A 16,780-nucleotide genomic window follows, 5' to 3' on the forward strand; every position below is an offset into this window, starting at 1 on the left:
TCCTAGCCATTCCTTTCACAGAACAAATTTTAATTACTTATTCATATGTTTATTTCTTTATCAATATATGATAAAGCTGGTGAAGAGAAAGGCCAACTGTGCTTAATACGTCATTCAGTGCCAAGTATTTTTTCTTGCACAAAGTAGATATTCAAGAACTATACACTGAATGAATAAATAAGAAAAGGCTTTTCTGATACCCTCTATCACACCCATAAACATACACAATATTTATAACCAAGATAGGCCAGATTCTCCTATTAGATGCTTGCAGAGAACTATGAATTTCTACATTCCTCCCATTTCTAATAATTTATTATCTATTTCCAAATTGAATGTAAGCTTCATGAAGGTAGAGATGTTTTTTGCTCTGTATTTGTCCATTCAATGCTATATTTGGGGTTTTTGGGGAGCCATGCCATTCAGCTTGTGGAATCCCAGTTCTCTGACAAGGGATTGAATGCAGGCCAGGCAGTGAAAGCCAGGAATCCTAATCACTAGGTCACCAGGAAACTCTCATTCAATGCTATATTTTTTATTGCCTAATATAGTGTCTGGATTAGAAAAAATATTTAGTATAATTTTAAAACTGGATATAAAAATTTTCCTGCCAATATTTCTTTGGGAAGTTTTATTATGGTTGTGGTACTTTTTTGTTTGTTTGTTTTGAAAACCAAGCACAAGGCCCTTTCTTAACTACATTAAAGTTTATCTTATGAAATTCAATCAATTTTCTAAGAGCTTTCAGATACTTTTAGATTCTGATTCTGCCAGTTGCCCTTTTGTGTATTCCTTCCAACTTTACCCACAAATCTGACAAGTGTATAATTTAGATTCTCTGATGGTTCACTGGGTAAAGAATCTGCCTGCAATGCAGGAGACACAGGAGACATTGGTTTGATCCCTTGGTCAGAAAGATCACCTGGAGGAGGAGATGGAAACCCACTCCAGTATTCTTGCCTGGAGAATTTCATGGACAGAGGAGCCTGGCGGGCTATAGTCCACGGGATCAGAAAATCAAACGCAATTAAGCACACCAAGTTATTAGTGAAACTTTTGAGTGCCACTGCTGATTGAGTAGAGACTGCTGTGAGAGACCCCAGATCCTTTTTATGAAAGTCATTTTGAAATAAACATTTCTTAGGAAAAGAAGAGATAAGAGTGAAAAAGCTGGCTTGATACTCAGCATTCAAAAAACTAAGATCATGGCATCTAGTCCCATCACTTCACTGCAAATAGATAGGGAAACAATTTAAACAGTGACAGACTTTATTTTCTTGTGCTCCAAAACCACTGCAGATGGTGATTGCAGCCATGAAATTAAAAGACACTTGCTCCTTGGAAGAAAAGTTATGACAAACCTAGACAACATATTAAAAAGCAAAGACATTACTTTGCCAGCAAAGGTCTGTCTAGTCAAAGCTATGGTTTTTCCAATAGTCACGCATGGATGTGAGAGCTAGACCATAAAGAAGGTTGAGCACCAAAGAATTAATGCTTTTGAATTGTGGTGTTGGGGAAGACTCTTGGGAGTCCCTTGGACTGCAAGGAGATCAAACCAGTTAATCCTAAAGGAAATCATCCCTGAATATTCATTGGAAGGGCTGATACTGAATCTGAAGCTCCAATACTTTGGCCACCTGATGAGAAGAACTGACTCTCTGGAAAAGACCCTGATGCTGGGAAAGATTGAAGGCAGGAGGAGAAGGAGATGACAGAGGATGTGTTGAGGTCCTTAATGGACTGGAACCTGGTGCTCCGGAGTCTACTAATAAGAAAGAAAAGGGGAGAGAAAGAGGCTGATATTCCTTGGTTTACACAGAAAGCCAATAAGCCCATGCATGGGGCTTTGCTCTGTTCATGATGGCCTCAGGTGTCCTCTCGAGGGGGTGAAGGCTCAGAGCACCTTCTCAAGAGGGTCTTAGAAGCCTGGACAGGAAATTGAACCCAGAGGGCCTCTGTGCTCCAGGGGATCAGCCTGAAAAAGACAGAGAGAGAGAGAGAGAGGGAGAGAGAGAGAGAAAGCAAGACATGGGGACCAAAGCTCTGATGGAGCTGAGGTGTTTTGTTCAACACCGTGTGTCTTACAAGGCAGCTATTTTCAGCAGAGATAAAATAAAAACTTACGAGTTATCAAGGAAACATGAGGTCATCCATATGAAAGAGAGAGGGTTGTAAATAATCACTTTTACCATCTGGTTCATACAAAGGAAGAGGGTCATAACTAGTTGCTTATCACTGTATGGAAATGCATGCATACTTCAGCCCCTGGGAGTAGCTTGTTGCTTCACTTAATTCCTGAATATTCAGGAATTAATAAGGGACAGAGGATTCATGACAGATCCAAAACAGCACACAGGAAGCCTCCTGTTAAATGCTTCCTGACAGATGAGATGGCTGAATGGCATCACCGATTCAGTGGATGTGAGTTTGAGCAAGCTCCAGGAGATGGTGAAGGACAGGGAAGCCTGGCGTGCTGCACCCCATGGGGTAACAAAGAGAGAGTGACTGAACAGCAGCAGTGACAAGAAAAAGTTTATTTTTTTTTCTAGCTATAAGTGTTGTAGCCACGTTTTCCGGGAAACAAACTCACTCAGAAGGACAGTGCAGATAGTGGAATGCAGTTTATTACACCGGCAGGCCCACAGCAGAGTCTCCTCTTAGCTAAGGACCCCAACCAGTGTTTGTGAAAATCTTTTATACCCCATGTGTACGTGTCTGAACCCACCACTCCAAATTCCTTGAGACTTACATAAACCAAGGAAAATACAATCCCAATAACCCCATCATTCACGTGCTATGTGCTCATGTGCTCAAACAGTCAAACAGTTAGCCAATAATCAATAAACCTGAGGTTACACTCCAATAGATACAGAAAATTTTATGCCCTGTCTGGAGGAAGGGATGATTAGTGTAAGTTTTCTCTTAGGTGATGACTAACCTAGATATGATCTTCAAGGTTCCCCTGTCTGGAGGGGGTCTTATCCTTCTGTTGCTGTTTTCATAAGCACTAAACACAGAGCTCAGAGTCCATTGGAAAGGTGGACAAGCATGATCAGCATGAACAGGCCTAAGATGGAGTACAGGCCCTATGAATTCCTTCTTCATAAGCTGTCCTAACAAAACTCTCATCCAAAGCACATTTTTGCTTTTCTCCCCAGATATATTCAGGCCATATTCATATGACTGGAATCACGTAGGCAGGGAGAAATAGAAGATAAGAAGCCCAGGTAATAACTGAGTAAAGCCAAAAGAAAGTATTGTGTAAAACCTCAAAAAATGGTATCACAGAATCTGAATCAGCAGTGAGATGTCTAACCAACTTGAAAATGGTAAGTGACCACTTATTAATTTGTCCTGAGAATATAATTTGCCCTAAGATTATAATTTACTCAACTCTATGTTTACCAGTCTATACATTATTAGATGATATATAAATACTGGAGCTTCCCAGGTAGTGCTAGTGGTAAAGAATACACCTGCCAATGCAGGAAATGCAAGACACATGGATCGCGAAGATATCTTGAAGAAGGAAATGGCAATCCACTCCAGTACTCTTGCCAGGAGAATCCCATGGACAGAGGAACCTGCCAGACTACAGTCCATGGGGTCACAAAGAGTCAGACCCATGTCAGACGAGAGTCGTGTCTGACTCTTTGTGACTGTTGGCATGGATGGGCGAACTTCTTATTAGAACCAGAGAGGAAGTATTTTATGTTTTTCAAATCCTATGTCTCTGTCACAACCCTTCAGCCCTGTGGCTGCAGCACAAAAGTAGCCATTGACAATATATAAATTAATGGATGAGGCTGTGTTCCACAAAGTTTGTTTTCAAAAACAGTTGATGTATCCGATTTGGTCCATGGACCATAGTTGTATCCAAGGCTATAACTTAGGAATCTTTTTAAATACACACACACACACACACACACACACACACACACACACACACACAACATATGCACTATTTTGAATGACTTTTCTCTGACTTTAGTGTTTTGAGCCTATTTTCACCTGTCATTATGCCTAAAAAACTTACCCAGAAAGTATTGATTCAGCAAAACTGTCTGAAGTGAATGTAGAGCCGATAGATATTCTTCTACAAATATTTTCTTACTTAGACTTAGATGAAACTGACAAATGTAGAATTTTAGAGAGCTATACCTTGTACCTCAGAACTGGAAGGCAGTGCCCTTTATATAATTTATTGATGGCAGAGATAACACCAGGAAACCCTGGTGGGAGCAGCAATCACAGTGGAATGTCATCTAAGTCCCTTTGAGGAAGAAAGAACTGGCATGTCAAGGTGATGAGGGTTTCCACCAGGCATCAAGTCAGTCAGAAGGAAATAAACCATTAGGAGGAAAGGAAGGAAATAAGCTATAAAGAAGGAAATAAGCTATAATTGAAAGGAATCTACAAAATCATCACTTGGACTTCAATGTTTGTTTAGAAACTTTTTTCTAAATATCTTGATTATTGTTAATAGGAAAAGCATAAGAATATGGTTATATAATTCCCCCAGAAACTAGACAATTGTGCATATTAATCAAAATGAGGCAAAGTTGCTCAATAAGATTGATGTTGACTCTGCTTGGGAGTCTACTCTGCTTGGCAGAAACCACATCTGTTTTGATTCTATGAATTTGGGAAAAGAAATTAGACTATATTGCTGTTAATTTCCATTATATGCATAAAACATAAGCCTTCATTTTTTTTGCCATGATGGCTCAGCTGGTAAAGTATCTGCCTGCAATGTGGGAGATCTGAGTTTGATCCCTGAGTTGGTAAGATCCCCTGGAGAAGGAAAAGGTTACCCACTCCAGTATTCTGGCCTAGAGAATTCAATGGACTGTAGTCCATGGGGTTGCAAAGAGTCAGACACAACTGAGCGCCTTTCACTTCATAAAATAGTATCTGGTAGATTTTAGAATGACATAAAACTTGTCCAGTATGAAAGATTAATAGTGGTCATAATTTGTTTTTGTAGTTAGTCATTTCAGATACATTTGAATTCCCTCCACACAATATGAGTCTAACGTTTGTTTCTTCAAGAGGAACCATTATAAAAATTCAGAACAGCTTTCAATTTCTAAAGCAATAATCACATTAACTTTCTTAATTCTGTTTCAGCTTGTAGGAATCCAAAACATCTAATGCTTTTGGCAATTTTTAAGCTGAGCATTATGTGGAACATTTTATAAACTGACAGGTATCCTTATAACCTCCTGTTCTGGGTTTCAATCTCTGAATATTTTTCACCTTCTCATATGGATAATACATTCCCACATGGCCCTTTATAGTTCTGGTTCTAAAAGGCCATTAGATAAAAGCATCAGGTTCAAAAGAATTCTTTAATATAAATCAAAACTTAAATTATATATTTTTTCCTAATATTGTCACCTTCATAGGCCTCTGAGTATAACTAAATTATCTTGTAAATCTGACTCCCTGGATGCCTGGTAGAAATCCCCATCGCACTGATATGCCACTTCTTCTATTTATTCTTCTTGAATGGCATGATCATGTTGTCCTTGGGAAAGATTATCAAATTCCATGGACACTACTTTTGGAATTTTGTTTGAGATTTTGTTTTATTAATAGGTCAATTCAGAGCAAGAAATATTTTTCTAATATTGATATCCCATCTATGAATGTGTTCTATATTATCATTTATATAAAAATTCTATATAATCAGTTTAAATGCAAGTTTATAGGGATTTTCAAAGAAGTCTTGAATATCTCTTAAGTATTTTATATGTATTTTATCTTTATTTAATTATATTTATAATTGTTCATATTATGCAATAATACAGTGTTGCTTTTTTTTCATTTAGAGGTATCTAGCAAGCTCGCCAAACATATTAATGCTAACAATTTATCCATGGTTATCTATAAATGCCTTTTCATACTGTTCATGGGGTTCGCAAGGCAAGAATACTGAAGTGGTTTGCCATTCCCTTCTCCAGTGGACCACATTCTGTCAGACCTCTCCACCATGGCCCGCCAGTCTTGGGTGGCCCCACATGGCATGGCTTAGTTTCATTGAGTTAGACAAGGCTGTGGTCTGTGTGATCAGATTTGCTAGTTTTATGTGATTATGGTTTCAGTGTATCTGCCCTCTGATGCCCTCTCACAACACCTACCGTCTTACTTGGGTTTCTCTCACCTTGGACATGGGGTATCTCTTCATGGCTGCTCCAGCAAAGTGCAGCCGCTGCTCCTTACCTTGGAAGAGGGGTATCTCCTAATGACCACCTCTCCTGACCTTGAACGTGGAGTAGCTCCTCTCGGGCCCTCCTGTGCCCACGCAGCCACCACTCCTTGAACGTGGGGTTGCTCCTCTCGGCGGCCACCCCTGACCTCGGACGTCGGGTAGCTACTTTTGGCCGCCACCTCTGACCTTGGGTGAGGGGTAGCTCCTCTGTGCCATGCTTCTGTGCAGTCCATCACAGCCGGCACACTTCTTTATCACTAGTACCACCAGGGAAGCCTGATGGTTAAGTATGTGCTGAGATGGTACCTATATCTATAAATGTGTAAGTGCTCAATTGGTGTCCTACTCTTTGTAATCCCATGGATTGTAGCCAGACTCCTCTGTCCATGGGGATTCTCCAGGCAAGAATACTGGACTGGGTTGCCATGCCCTCCTTCAGGGGATCTTCCAAAACCAGGTATCAAATCCAGGTTGCCCATATTGCAGGAGGATTCTTTACTAGCTGAGCTACCAGGGAAGCCCATGGTTGCCTATGCTTCAGTGTAAATATCATCTAAAAATAATCCAAGTTTTATCCAGTGCTTGTACTTTTAATTTCTTTTTCTTTTTGCTTATTTGCTATAGTAGCCAGGACTACCTATAAAAGGTAGATTAGAAGTTACATACAGAGTACATCATGAGAAATGCTGGGCTGGAGGAAGCACAAGCTGGAATCAAGATTGCCAGGAGAAATATCAATAACCTCAGATATGCAGATGACACCACCCTTATGGCAGAAAGTGAAGAGGAACTAAAAAGCCTCTTGATGAACGTGAAAGAGGAGACTGAAAAAGTTGGCTTAAAGCTCAACATTCAGAAAACTAAGATCATGGCATCCGGTCCCATCACTTCATGGCAAATAGATGGGGAAACAGTGGAAACAGTGGCTGACTTTATTTTGGGGGGCTCCAAAATCACTGCAGATGGTGATTGCAGTCATGAAATTAAAAGACGCTTACTCCTTGTAAGGAAATTTATGACCAACCTAGACAGTATATTAAAAAGCAGAGAGGTTACTTTGTCAACAAAGGTCTGTCTAGTCAAGTCTATGGTTTTTCCAGTAGTCATGTATGGATATGTGAGTTGGACTATAAAGGAAGCTGAGCGCTGAAGAATCGATGCTTTTGAACTATGTATGGTGTCGGAGAAGATTCTTGAGAGTCCCTTGGACTGCCAGGAGATCCAAGAAGTCCATCCTAAAGGAGATCAGTCCTGGGTGTTCATTGGTAAGACTGATATTGAAGTTGAAACTCCAATACTTTGGCCACCTCTTTGGCAAAGAGCTGACTCATTTGAAAAGACCCTGATGCTGGGAAAGATTGATGGCAGGAGGAGAAGGGAATGACAGAGGATGAAATGGTTGGATGGCATCACCAACTCAATGGACATGGGTTTGATGGAGAGGGAGGCCTGACGTGCTGCGGTTCATGGGGTCACAAAGAGTCAGACGCAACTGAGCAACTGAACTGAACTGAACTGAACTGAGCAGAGAAGTTGTATTACTCATTAATTTTGTTTTGTCCTTGATCTTAAAAGAAATGTTTTCATACATCACTATTAGTTCTGCTGTATGATTTTTAAAAGTGCCCTTTATAATAATAAGGAAGCTATTTTCGTTTGTAATTTTATTATTGTTTCTGAAACCACTAGATCATACCTGAATGATCATATCTAAATCAAATCCCTTATGATTATACAGTGGAAGTGAGAAATAAAATGAAGGGTCTAGATCTGATAGATAGAGTGCCTGATGAACTATGGACGGAGGTTCGTAACATTGTACAAGAGACAGGGGTCAAGATCACCCCCATGGAAAAGAAATGCAAAAAAGCAAAATGGCTGTCTGGGGAGGCCTTTCAAATAGCTGTGAAAAGAAGAGAAGTAAAAAGCAAAGGAGAAAAGGCAAGATATAAGCATCTGAATGCAGAGTTCCAAAGAATAGCAAGACGAGATAAGAAAGCCTTCCTTAGCAATCAATGCAAAGAAATAGAGGAAAACAACAGAATGGGAAAGACTAGAGATCTCTTCAAGAAAATTAGAGATACCAAAGGAACATTTCATGCAAAAACAGGCTCGATAAAGGACAGAAATGGTATGGACCTAAGAGAAGCAGAAGATATTAAGAACAGGTGGGAAGAATACACAGAAGAACTGCACAAAAAAAGATCTTCACTACCCGGATAATCATGATGGTGTGATCACTCACCTAGAGCCAGACATCCTGGAATGTGAAGTCAAGTGGGCCTTAGAAAGCATCACTACGAACAAAGCTAGTGGAGGCAACAGAATTCCAGTTGAGCTATTTCAAATCCTGAAAGATGATGCTGTGAAAGTGCTGCACTCAATATGCCAGCAAATTTGGAAAACTCCGCAGTGGCCACAGGACTGGAAAAGGACAATTTTCATTCCAATCCCAAAGAAAGCCAATGCCAAAGAATGCTCAAACTACCACATAATTGCACTCATCTCACATGCTAGTAAAGTAATGCTCAAAATTCTCCAAGCCAGGCTTCAGCAATATATGAACCGTGAACTTCCAGATGTTCAAGCTGGTTTTAGAAAAGGCAGAGGAACCAGAGATCAAATTGCCAACATCCACTGGATCATGGAAAAAGCAAGAGAGTTCCAGAAAAATATCTATTTCTGCTTTATTGACTATGCCAAAGCCTGTGACTGTGTGGATCATAATAAACTGTGGAAAATTCTGAGAGAGATGGGAATACCAGACCACCTGACCTGCCTCCTGAGAAACCTATATGTAGGTCAGGAAACAACAGTTAGAATTGGACATGGAACAACAGACTGGTTCCAAATAGGAAAAGGAGTACGTCAAGGCTGTATATTGTCACCCTGTTTATTTAACTTATATGCAGAGTACATCATGAGAAACGCTGGACTGGAAGAAACTCAAGCTGGAATCAAGATTGCCAGGAAAAATATCCATAACCTCAGATATGCAGATGATGCCACCCTTATGGCAGAAAATAAAGAGGAACTAAAAAGCCTCTTGATGAAAGTGAAAATGGAAAGTGAAAATATTGGCTTAAAGCTGAACATTCAGAAAACGAAGATCATGGCATCTAGTCCCATTACTTCATGGAAAATAGATGAGGGAACAGTGGAAACAGTGTCAGACTTTATTTTGGGGGGCTCCAAAATCACTGCAGATGGTGACTGCAGCCATGAAATTAAAAGACGCTTACTCCTTGGAAGAAAAGTTATGATCAACCTAGATAGCATATTGAAAAGCGGAGACATTACTTTGCCAACAAAGGTCCGCCTAGTCAAGGCTACGGTTTTTCCAGTGGTCATGAATGGATGTGAGAGTTGGGCTTTGAAGAAAGCTGAGCGCCAAAGAATTGATGCTTTGAACTATGGTGTTGGAGAAGACTCTTGAGAGTCCCTTGGACTGCAAGGAGATCCAACCAGTCCTTTCTGAAGGAGATCAGCCCTGGGATTTCTTTGGAAGGAATGATGCTAAAGCTGAAACTCCAGTACTTTGGCCACCTCATGCGAAAGGTTGACTCCTTGGAAAAGACTCTGATGCTGGAAGGGATTGGGGGCAGGAGGAGAAGGAGACAACAGAGGATGAGATGGTGGATGGCATCACTGACTCAATGGACTTGCGTCTGAGTGAACTCCGGGAGTTGGTGATGGACAGGGAGGCCTGGCATGCTGCAATTCATGGGGTTGCAAAAAGCTGGACGCAACTGAGCGACTAAACTGAACTGAACTGAATCATTTTTATTCTTGATCAAGAGAAAATTATCATGGGTTTTCTTTTTTAAACAGTTAGTATTATCAATTATATTATGCACTTTTCAAATGTTAGATTAATCTTTCATTTCTAAGATTAAACCAAATTCAGTCATCATTACTTTATTATTGCAATGTGCCTTAAGACTTTTTAAATGGTGAATTTTGCATTGATGTTAATGAGTGAGACTGACCTCTGATTCTTTTCTTCATACAGTGGTTTTATTTATTTCAGTATTAGTATCCTCCAAGATTTCTAAAATGTGTTAAGTTGTACTTCCAGTGTATTTGCTTTCTGAATAAGTTCTATAAAAAAAAGAAATTACCTTTCTCTTAAATATTTGGGGGAACTTACCTATTAAGCCATCTTGGCCCAATGTTTTCTTTCTGGTATAGTTTAACTTTTAATTCAATATTACTAAGATTTTCTACTGCTTCTGAAGTTCTGTGTGCTCAGTCACTTTCGTCATGTCTGACTCTTTGCGACCCTATGGATTGTAGCCGGTCAGGCTTCTCTGTCCATGGAATTCTCCCAGGCTAGAATACTGGAGTCGGTTGACATGCCCTTCTCCAGGGAATCTTCCAGACCCAGGGATTACCCACATCTACTGTGTCTCCTGCGTCTCCTGCATTGTGGGCAGATTCTTTACCACTGAGCCCAAGGAAGCCCTTTTGAAGTTGATACTAATAATTTCAATTTTTTGAAAATGAATCTAGCTAATTAAAAATTTAACTGTTTACTGCAAGTTGTTAATGTGCTATGCTGTGCTCAGTTGCTTCAGTTGTGTCTGACTCTGTGAGCTCCATGGACTGTAGCCTGCCAGGATCCTCTGTACATGGGATTCTCTAAGCAAGAATACTGAAGTGGGTTGCCGTGCACTCTTTCAGTGGAACTTCCCAACCCAGGGATAGAACCTACATCTCTTACATCTTCTGCATTGGCAGGTGGCTTCTTTACCACTAACACCATCATCTTATTATCACTTTAAATTTCGTAGTTTAAACCTGTATTTGTATCAAATTTTTATTTTTAATATTTCTTATTTTTACTCCTTTCCACTTTTATTCTTTATTAGTCTTGTCAAGGGCTTACTTTTGTTTTAGAACCAACTCTTTGCTTTATATATCTCCTTTGCTATATACTAATTTTTATTGTTAATTTCTGTTCCATATTTATATTTTCCTCCCTTCTACTTTCTCTGTTTTCTCTTCCTAATATTATTTCTCCAAGTGCCTAAAATTTGGATGCTTACTTTACTAATCAATTTTGCACACTTTTTTTTATAATGTAAACATTTAAAGCTCTGAATTTCTCTCTAAGAAATAATTTATCTTTATCCCATTAGTTTCAAAATTATAATTGTTATTATTGTTCAAGGCTAAATGTTTTCTACTTTCCCTTATAGTATACTCTTAGATTTATAAATTGTTTAGAAGTGTTTTTTAATATCAAGCATAAGGATATTTTAAATTTGTCATTTATTTATTACTAATTTGATTACATCATGATTTAGAAACTAATCAATATAATATTATTTCTCTTAATTGTGCCGAGGCTTATTTTCACTTATTTTTTTAGTTTTATTGACATACAACTGACAAGTAGAAACTGTATATTTTAAGGTATACAGCTTGATGTTTTGCTATAGGTATCCATTGTGAAATGATCACCATAATCAAACTAATTAAAGTATCCATTACTTCACACACTAATGATTTTTCTTTCCTCCTTCCCTCCTTTCCTCCCTTCCTTTCTCTTTTTTAAATAGAACTCTTAAGAACTACCCTGTCCTCTTAGCAAATTTCAAGCATACACTACAGTATCATTGATGGTCACCATGCTGTACATTCAATCTCCAGAACAAAAAATTCACATTTTCGGTGGGCCTTATATTATGGCTTAGCATTTGTTTCATTTGACTTGCACTTAAAGTCCATCTGTATTCTATGTTCCTTCACCGTATCTGCCTGGTAAATATGTACTCAATTTCAAACATTTTACTATGATAGTGGGTGTGTTAGCGTTCCTGACAGTTTCCCCTCCTGATTACCACAAATGCTGAAAGCCACAGCCCTCCTCCATGGCCGAGAGCAGAACAGACAAACCGGGCAGTTGGTTCCCAAGAAGAGGAACAGATGACTGAGCTACACATGCCTAATTCCTCTATCAGTCTCACCAATCAGATTAGATAAATGGCTCTCAGACTTGAATTTGCTTCACATTGCATTGAGTCTTGCAAATAGTTACATCCAAGACTCAAAGTTTCTAAAAGTTATCTGATAAACATTCTCATTAAAATGAAAACTCCAAATCTATGGTTAAGGTTTTACCTGAGAAGATTCCAGGTGATGCGTCGAGCTTCATTTCTCTCACAATTAATCAATAATCCTGTGTTTGGGGAAGCTTAAAAACCTTTACTGCCTGTTCACTGAATTAAAGAACTAAAGGAATTACCTATAATTTCTTATTTTTAGAACTTTATGACTGTAGGGAAAAAATATACCTTTCCAAAACTGACTCTGCTAGCTCATATAAACCATGCGTGAAAAGATTTCCTCTAGTTAGCCTACATTTAAGTGATAAGTCATACACAATCTGATTCCTAGTTTCATACACAATATGAAAAATTCATAGCTGAAAGGAATGATAGGGAAGGTGAAGATTCAGACCCTCTCTTTTAAAAGATGCTATTTATTCTTCTCACTCAGTAAAGTTAACTTTTTTTTTTTTAATTGACTTACTAAATGACTTTGGAAGGACATTCATCCATTTTGCCTCTATGAGAGATTTGATGAGAAAATGAACACACTTGAATGAGAATATTCAAGTATAAATGGTATATTTGTGGAAGAGGTTATGGAACTGGGCGAGAGCATGGAATGGTTCTGGGAAGCTGGGAGCCCATTCCTACTTCTGGAAAAAAGAGAGAAGAGATAGCAAGAAGCCTCTAGCAGAAAGGCTGGCCAGAGAAATCTTTGTTAAATCCCATGTCAATCATGTTCTATAGATATAGGAGAATTATTCTACGGGAAAAAATAGTCCGCATGTCACTCTACATGCATCTTCTCCCAGTAAAATAAGTTAAAATAAATACCAAGTTAACCTTGAGATAGAAATAAAGTATTTCAACATCATTAGGCAAATACAGGAAGTTCTTAAATTGTATACTCAGTCATTTCAAAAAATGCTGCCCAGAAGAATTATTTCTTAAATGAATTTTCTTTTTTGTATTTTCAGTATATTTATGACCATGTTATTCAGATACAAGGAATCTCCAAGCGGGATGCTACAGTTTCATGTCTGATTTGAAGAGAACTTTCAGAAAACTACCAAATCAGTGCCCAGGGATTAGGATCCCAAAATCTGAGACTTGAGGAAAATCTCAAAATAAACTTGACCCATGGGGTTGCAAAAAGTCAAATGCAACCGAGCAAACAACCTCCTTGACTACTTTCTCAATGGCTCTCCAAAAATTTCATCTTGAGAAAAGTCTCACAGTTAGTTTGTTTTCTAAATTCTTAAAAACACATTCATCTCTCTAAGTTTTAAATCTACCCTGTAATTTGCATCGTTATTATTTGATTATTTTTAATTTATGTGATCTTTCACCCTTATTATACAGGTATGGGTTCAGCCCCATATTTCACCACCTTTACAAATTTCCCAATTTTCCCTGATATAATACTCAATACATGTAAATTGATATATGCAGTATATTTGACAAATTAATTAGTTGATTGACTAACCAGCTAAAGCCTACCCTTACTAAATGAAGGGCCTATGGCTTGATCCTCAGGGTCTCTTCATCATAGCCCTAATGCTTTGGGTGACTCTCCTGACAGCCTCTCTCACTTCTTTGTTATGAAAAGTGTAAATAATGGGGTTGAGAAAAGGGGTCAGAAAAGTATACACCAAGGCAATAAGTTTGTCAGTGCCTTCAGGGCGACTCTCAGGTGGCCCCACATAGACAATGAAAGCAGAGGCAAAGAATAGCACCACTACAGTTATATGGGAGGAACAGGTGGAAAAGGCCTTGGCACGGCTTGCAGCTGAGGGCAGCTTCAGTACAGCTCTCAGGATACCCCCATACAGTCCTAAAATGAGCACAAGATTGCAAGCATTGATAATACCAATCACTGCAATGTGGACTTGAGCGTGCCAACCTGTGTCCACACACGCCAACCTCATTAGTGGTGCCAGGTCACAGAAGTAATGAGCCACCTCTTTTAAGCAGAAGGGCAGAGTGGCTGTGAGGCTTGCTGGCACAAGTGCAGCTGAGAAGCCAGCCACCCAAGTGGCCCCTGCTAGCCATAACTGTACCTGTCTGCTCATAAGAGCATGGTAGTGGAGTGGGCGACAGATGGCAAGGTAGCGGTCCAGTGCCATGACACCCAACAGGTAGCACTCAGTCATGCCCAGTGAATGGAAGACATAGAGCTGGAGAAAGCACAAGGTTGGTGAGATGGGTGAACACCCATGGAGCAAGGTGTGCAACAGCGTGGGCACTGTGGTGCTGACATACCAGAGTTCCAAGAAGGAGAGGACACTGATGAAGAAGTACATGGGTGTGGACAGTCTGGAATCTGCCTGAACCAGCACAATGATGAACAAGTTCCCTGCCAAGGTGAGGAGATAGATGCACAGTGTCCCCAGGAAAGCAAGAGGTCGCAGGGCTCCAGTGGTAGTGAAACCTGCAAGGAGGAAACTCTGGGTCCATGTGTGATTGACAAGGTCCATGGTTCCTAAGAGCAAGAAGTAAAGGGAGAAGATTAACTACTTCAGGAGTCTTCTTGAGAAATCTTTCCAGAACCAAAAATGTTGCACATATAACCCTGAAAATAACTTACACATTATCAAACCTTACTTTTTAAAAGATAGCTGAAGCCCAGAAGGCAGAAGTGATTTGCACAATATCTCAGTCTGTTGTTGACAGAACTGGAGTGGAGTCCAGGATTCCTTAATCTCAGATCAGGACTTCTTTGTATAGACTGGGATACCAGAGTCAGGGGGCCCAGGATATTCTCCTGCATATCCGTTCAGGAAATAGAAAAGATGAGAAATTTTCATGCTTGTCTGCTTTTAGTCAAAATGAAAGGTCTCACGATTCTTTAAGACATCCACCTGTACTGTTTCCTCTGTATCCAAACTCAGTTGTTCTTAACTGTGTGAAAAGGTGACAAATGCTATCTAAATGTGACCACTAGCTTCCTTCAGGGAGCCTTTCTGGAATTCAGAAATGTTCTCAATGTGGACCAAATGAGGAAGAAGAGGAAGAAGAAAGAAATGTGAATACTCGAGAATTCCTCAACTATAAGAGCTATCAGGCCAGATAAGGAAACAATGAGTAAACACAGTGCATTTTCAGGAAGGATTCTCAAATAGAATTAATGTACTGGGAAGTCTCTAAATCTGATAAGTTGATAAAGTCCAGACCCTATGATGTTGGTGTAGAGGGGCTGTAGTATAAGATAAAACACATTCTCTTGGAATCGGCCTTCTAAATGTGCTTGGCCACTAAATGGATATTGAGCCTGGTCATTTCTCCTATTTTTTCTTTCTTTTTTAAATTATCAAAGATTATAATTGTACAATTTTGAGAAGTACAGAACAAAATACAATTATTGGAGGACAATTGCTGTATGATACATTTCTCCTCTCTTTACCTCAACTTGCTCTTGTCTAGAATGAAAAAGTTTAAATAGGTGCCTGGACATCCCTTACATCCATGGCTGTTTATGGTTCTCTAAATCTACTGAAAAATGTTTTGGGGATGAGGGTGGAGATAGGAGCTCTACACTAAGATCCCAACAGTTTTCTTCCCACACATATAACAAGCTTCAGCTAGGAAAGGTCAAAGCCCTCTCTCAGTCCTCTTCTTGGGTACCTCTCATCTCTGCTACACTGTTCCTGACCATTACCTGTCTACTTGGGTGGCATTAAGTCTTATAGCTTCTTTTTCAGTGCCCTTTTTACCTCCAAACACTTCCTCATTTATCTCTTGTTTTCCTGGAAATGCTGGCTTCCCAGGGGCTCTTTGCTGTGCTCCCTGGGGTTGCTGGGTTTGACTAGCTCTTAGCAGGGGTCCCCCTGGGGCAGAATGTTAGGCGCAGGAAAGCAATGAAGAGTAGCTCTATTTCTCAAGTGGCTTTTCTCAACTATACAACCCTGACCATAGGGTTCTGGAATCCAGTCTCAAAGACCTTGTGTCCTCTGGACCACTAGAACTTTCTGTAACTTCTATATAGCTTTCTCTAAGAAGAAACAATTCATCTTGTATAAACATGGGCACACGTTAAGAGTCACACTTTGAGCATCTTAAAAGAAGTGAGTTTTTTTTTTTTTTAATTTCTTGCAAGATTTCTCATCCAGCTCTTTTTCTGACTACCACTACCTTCATCACCATATAAACACAGTCAGCGTGGGCACCACCATTACTTCTATGCTGAACATCTCCACTTCCATTGATCCCACCACTATCTCTACCTTCATCAAGTCCTCTACTGTTTATACATTGATTCAACCATTGTTTATTAAATATCTAAAATTCTCTTCTAACTGCACTGTTCAAAGTTTCCTTTACTGATATTCTTACTATTACTTTTATTACCACCATTATCCTCTTGATGGTTATTCATTTTGCTATGATCCATTTTATCTATAGCCACATCTTCAACATTGGAGATACAACCTCAGGTGAGCACTACCTGTGGTGCATGTACTTGGGTGGATGTGGAATCCAAAAAAACAATAGAATAAAAACACTACTG

General features: G+C 39.4%; 1 protein-coding gene across 1 annotated transcript; it reads right to left on the reverse strand.

The window, feature by feature from the left end:
* Positions 1–13,805: 13,805 nt before the first annotated feature.
* On the reverse strand, positions 13,806–14,750 carry LOC101121060 (olfactory receptor 6N1-like). The gene has a single exon (XM_015091714.3). It carries the CDS (start codon positions 14,748–14,750, stop codon positions 13,806–13,808), a length of 945 nt encoding a protein of 314 aa, XP_014947200.3.
* Between the last annotated feature and the right edge of the window lie 2,030 nt (positions 14,751–16,780).

Source organism: Ovis aries, chromosome 1 (genome assembly GCF_016772045.2).
Source record: "Ovis aries strain OAR_USU_Benz2616 breed Rambouillet chromosome 1, ARS-UI_Ramb_v3.0, whole genome shotgun sequence".
NCBI lineage: Eukaryota > Metazoa > Chordata > Mammalia > Artiodactyla > Bovidae > Ovis > Ovis aries.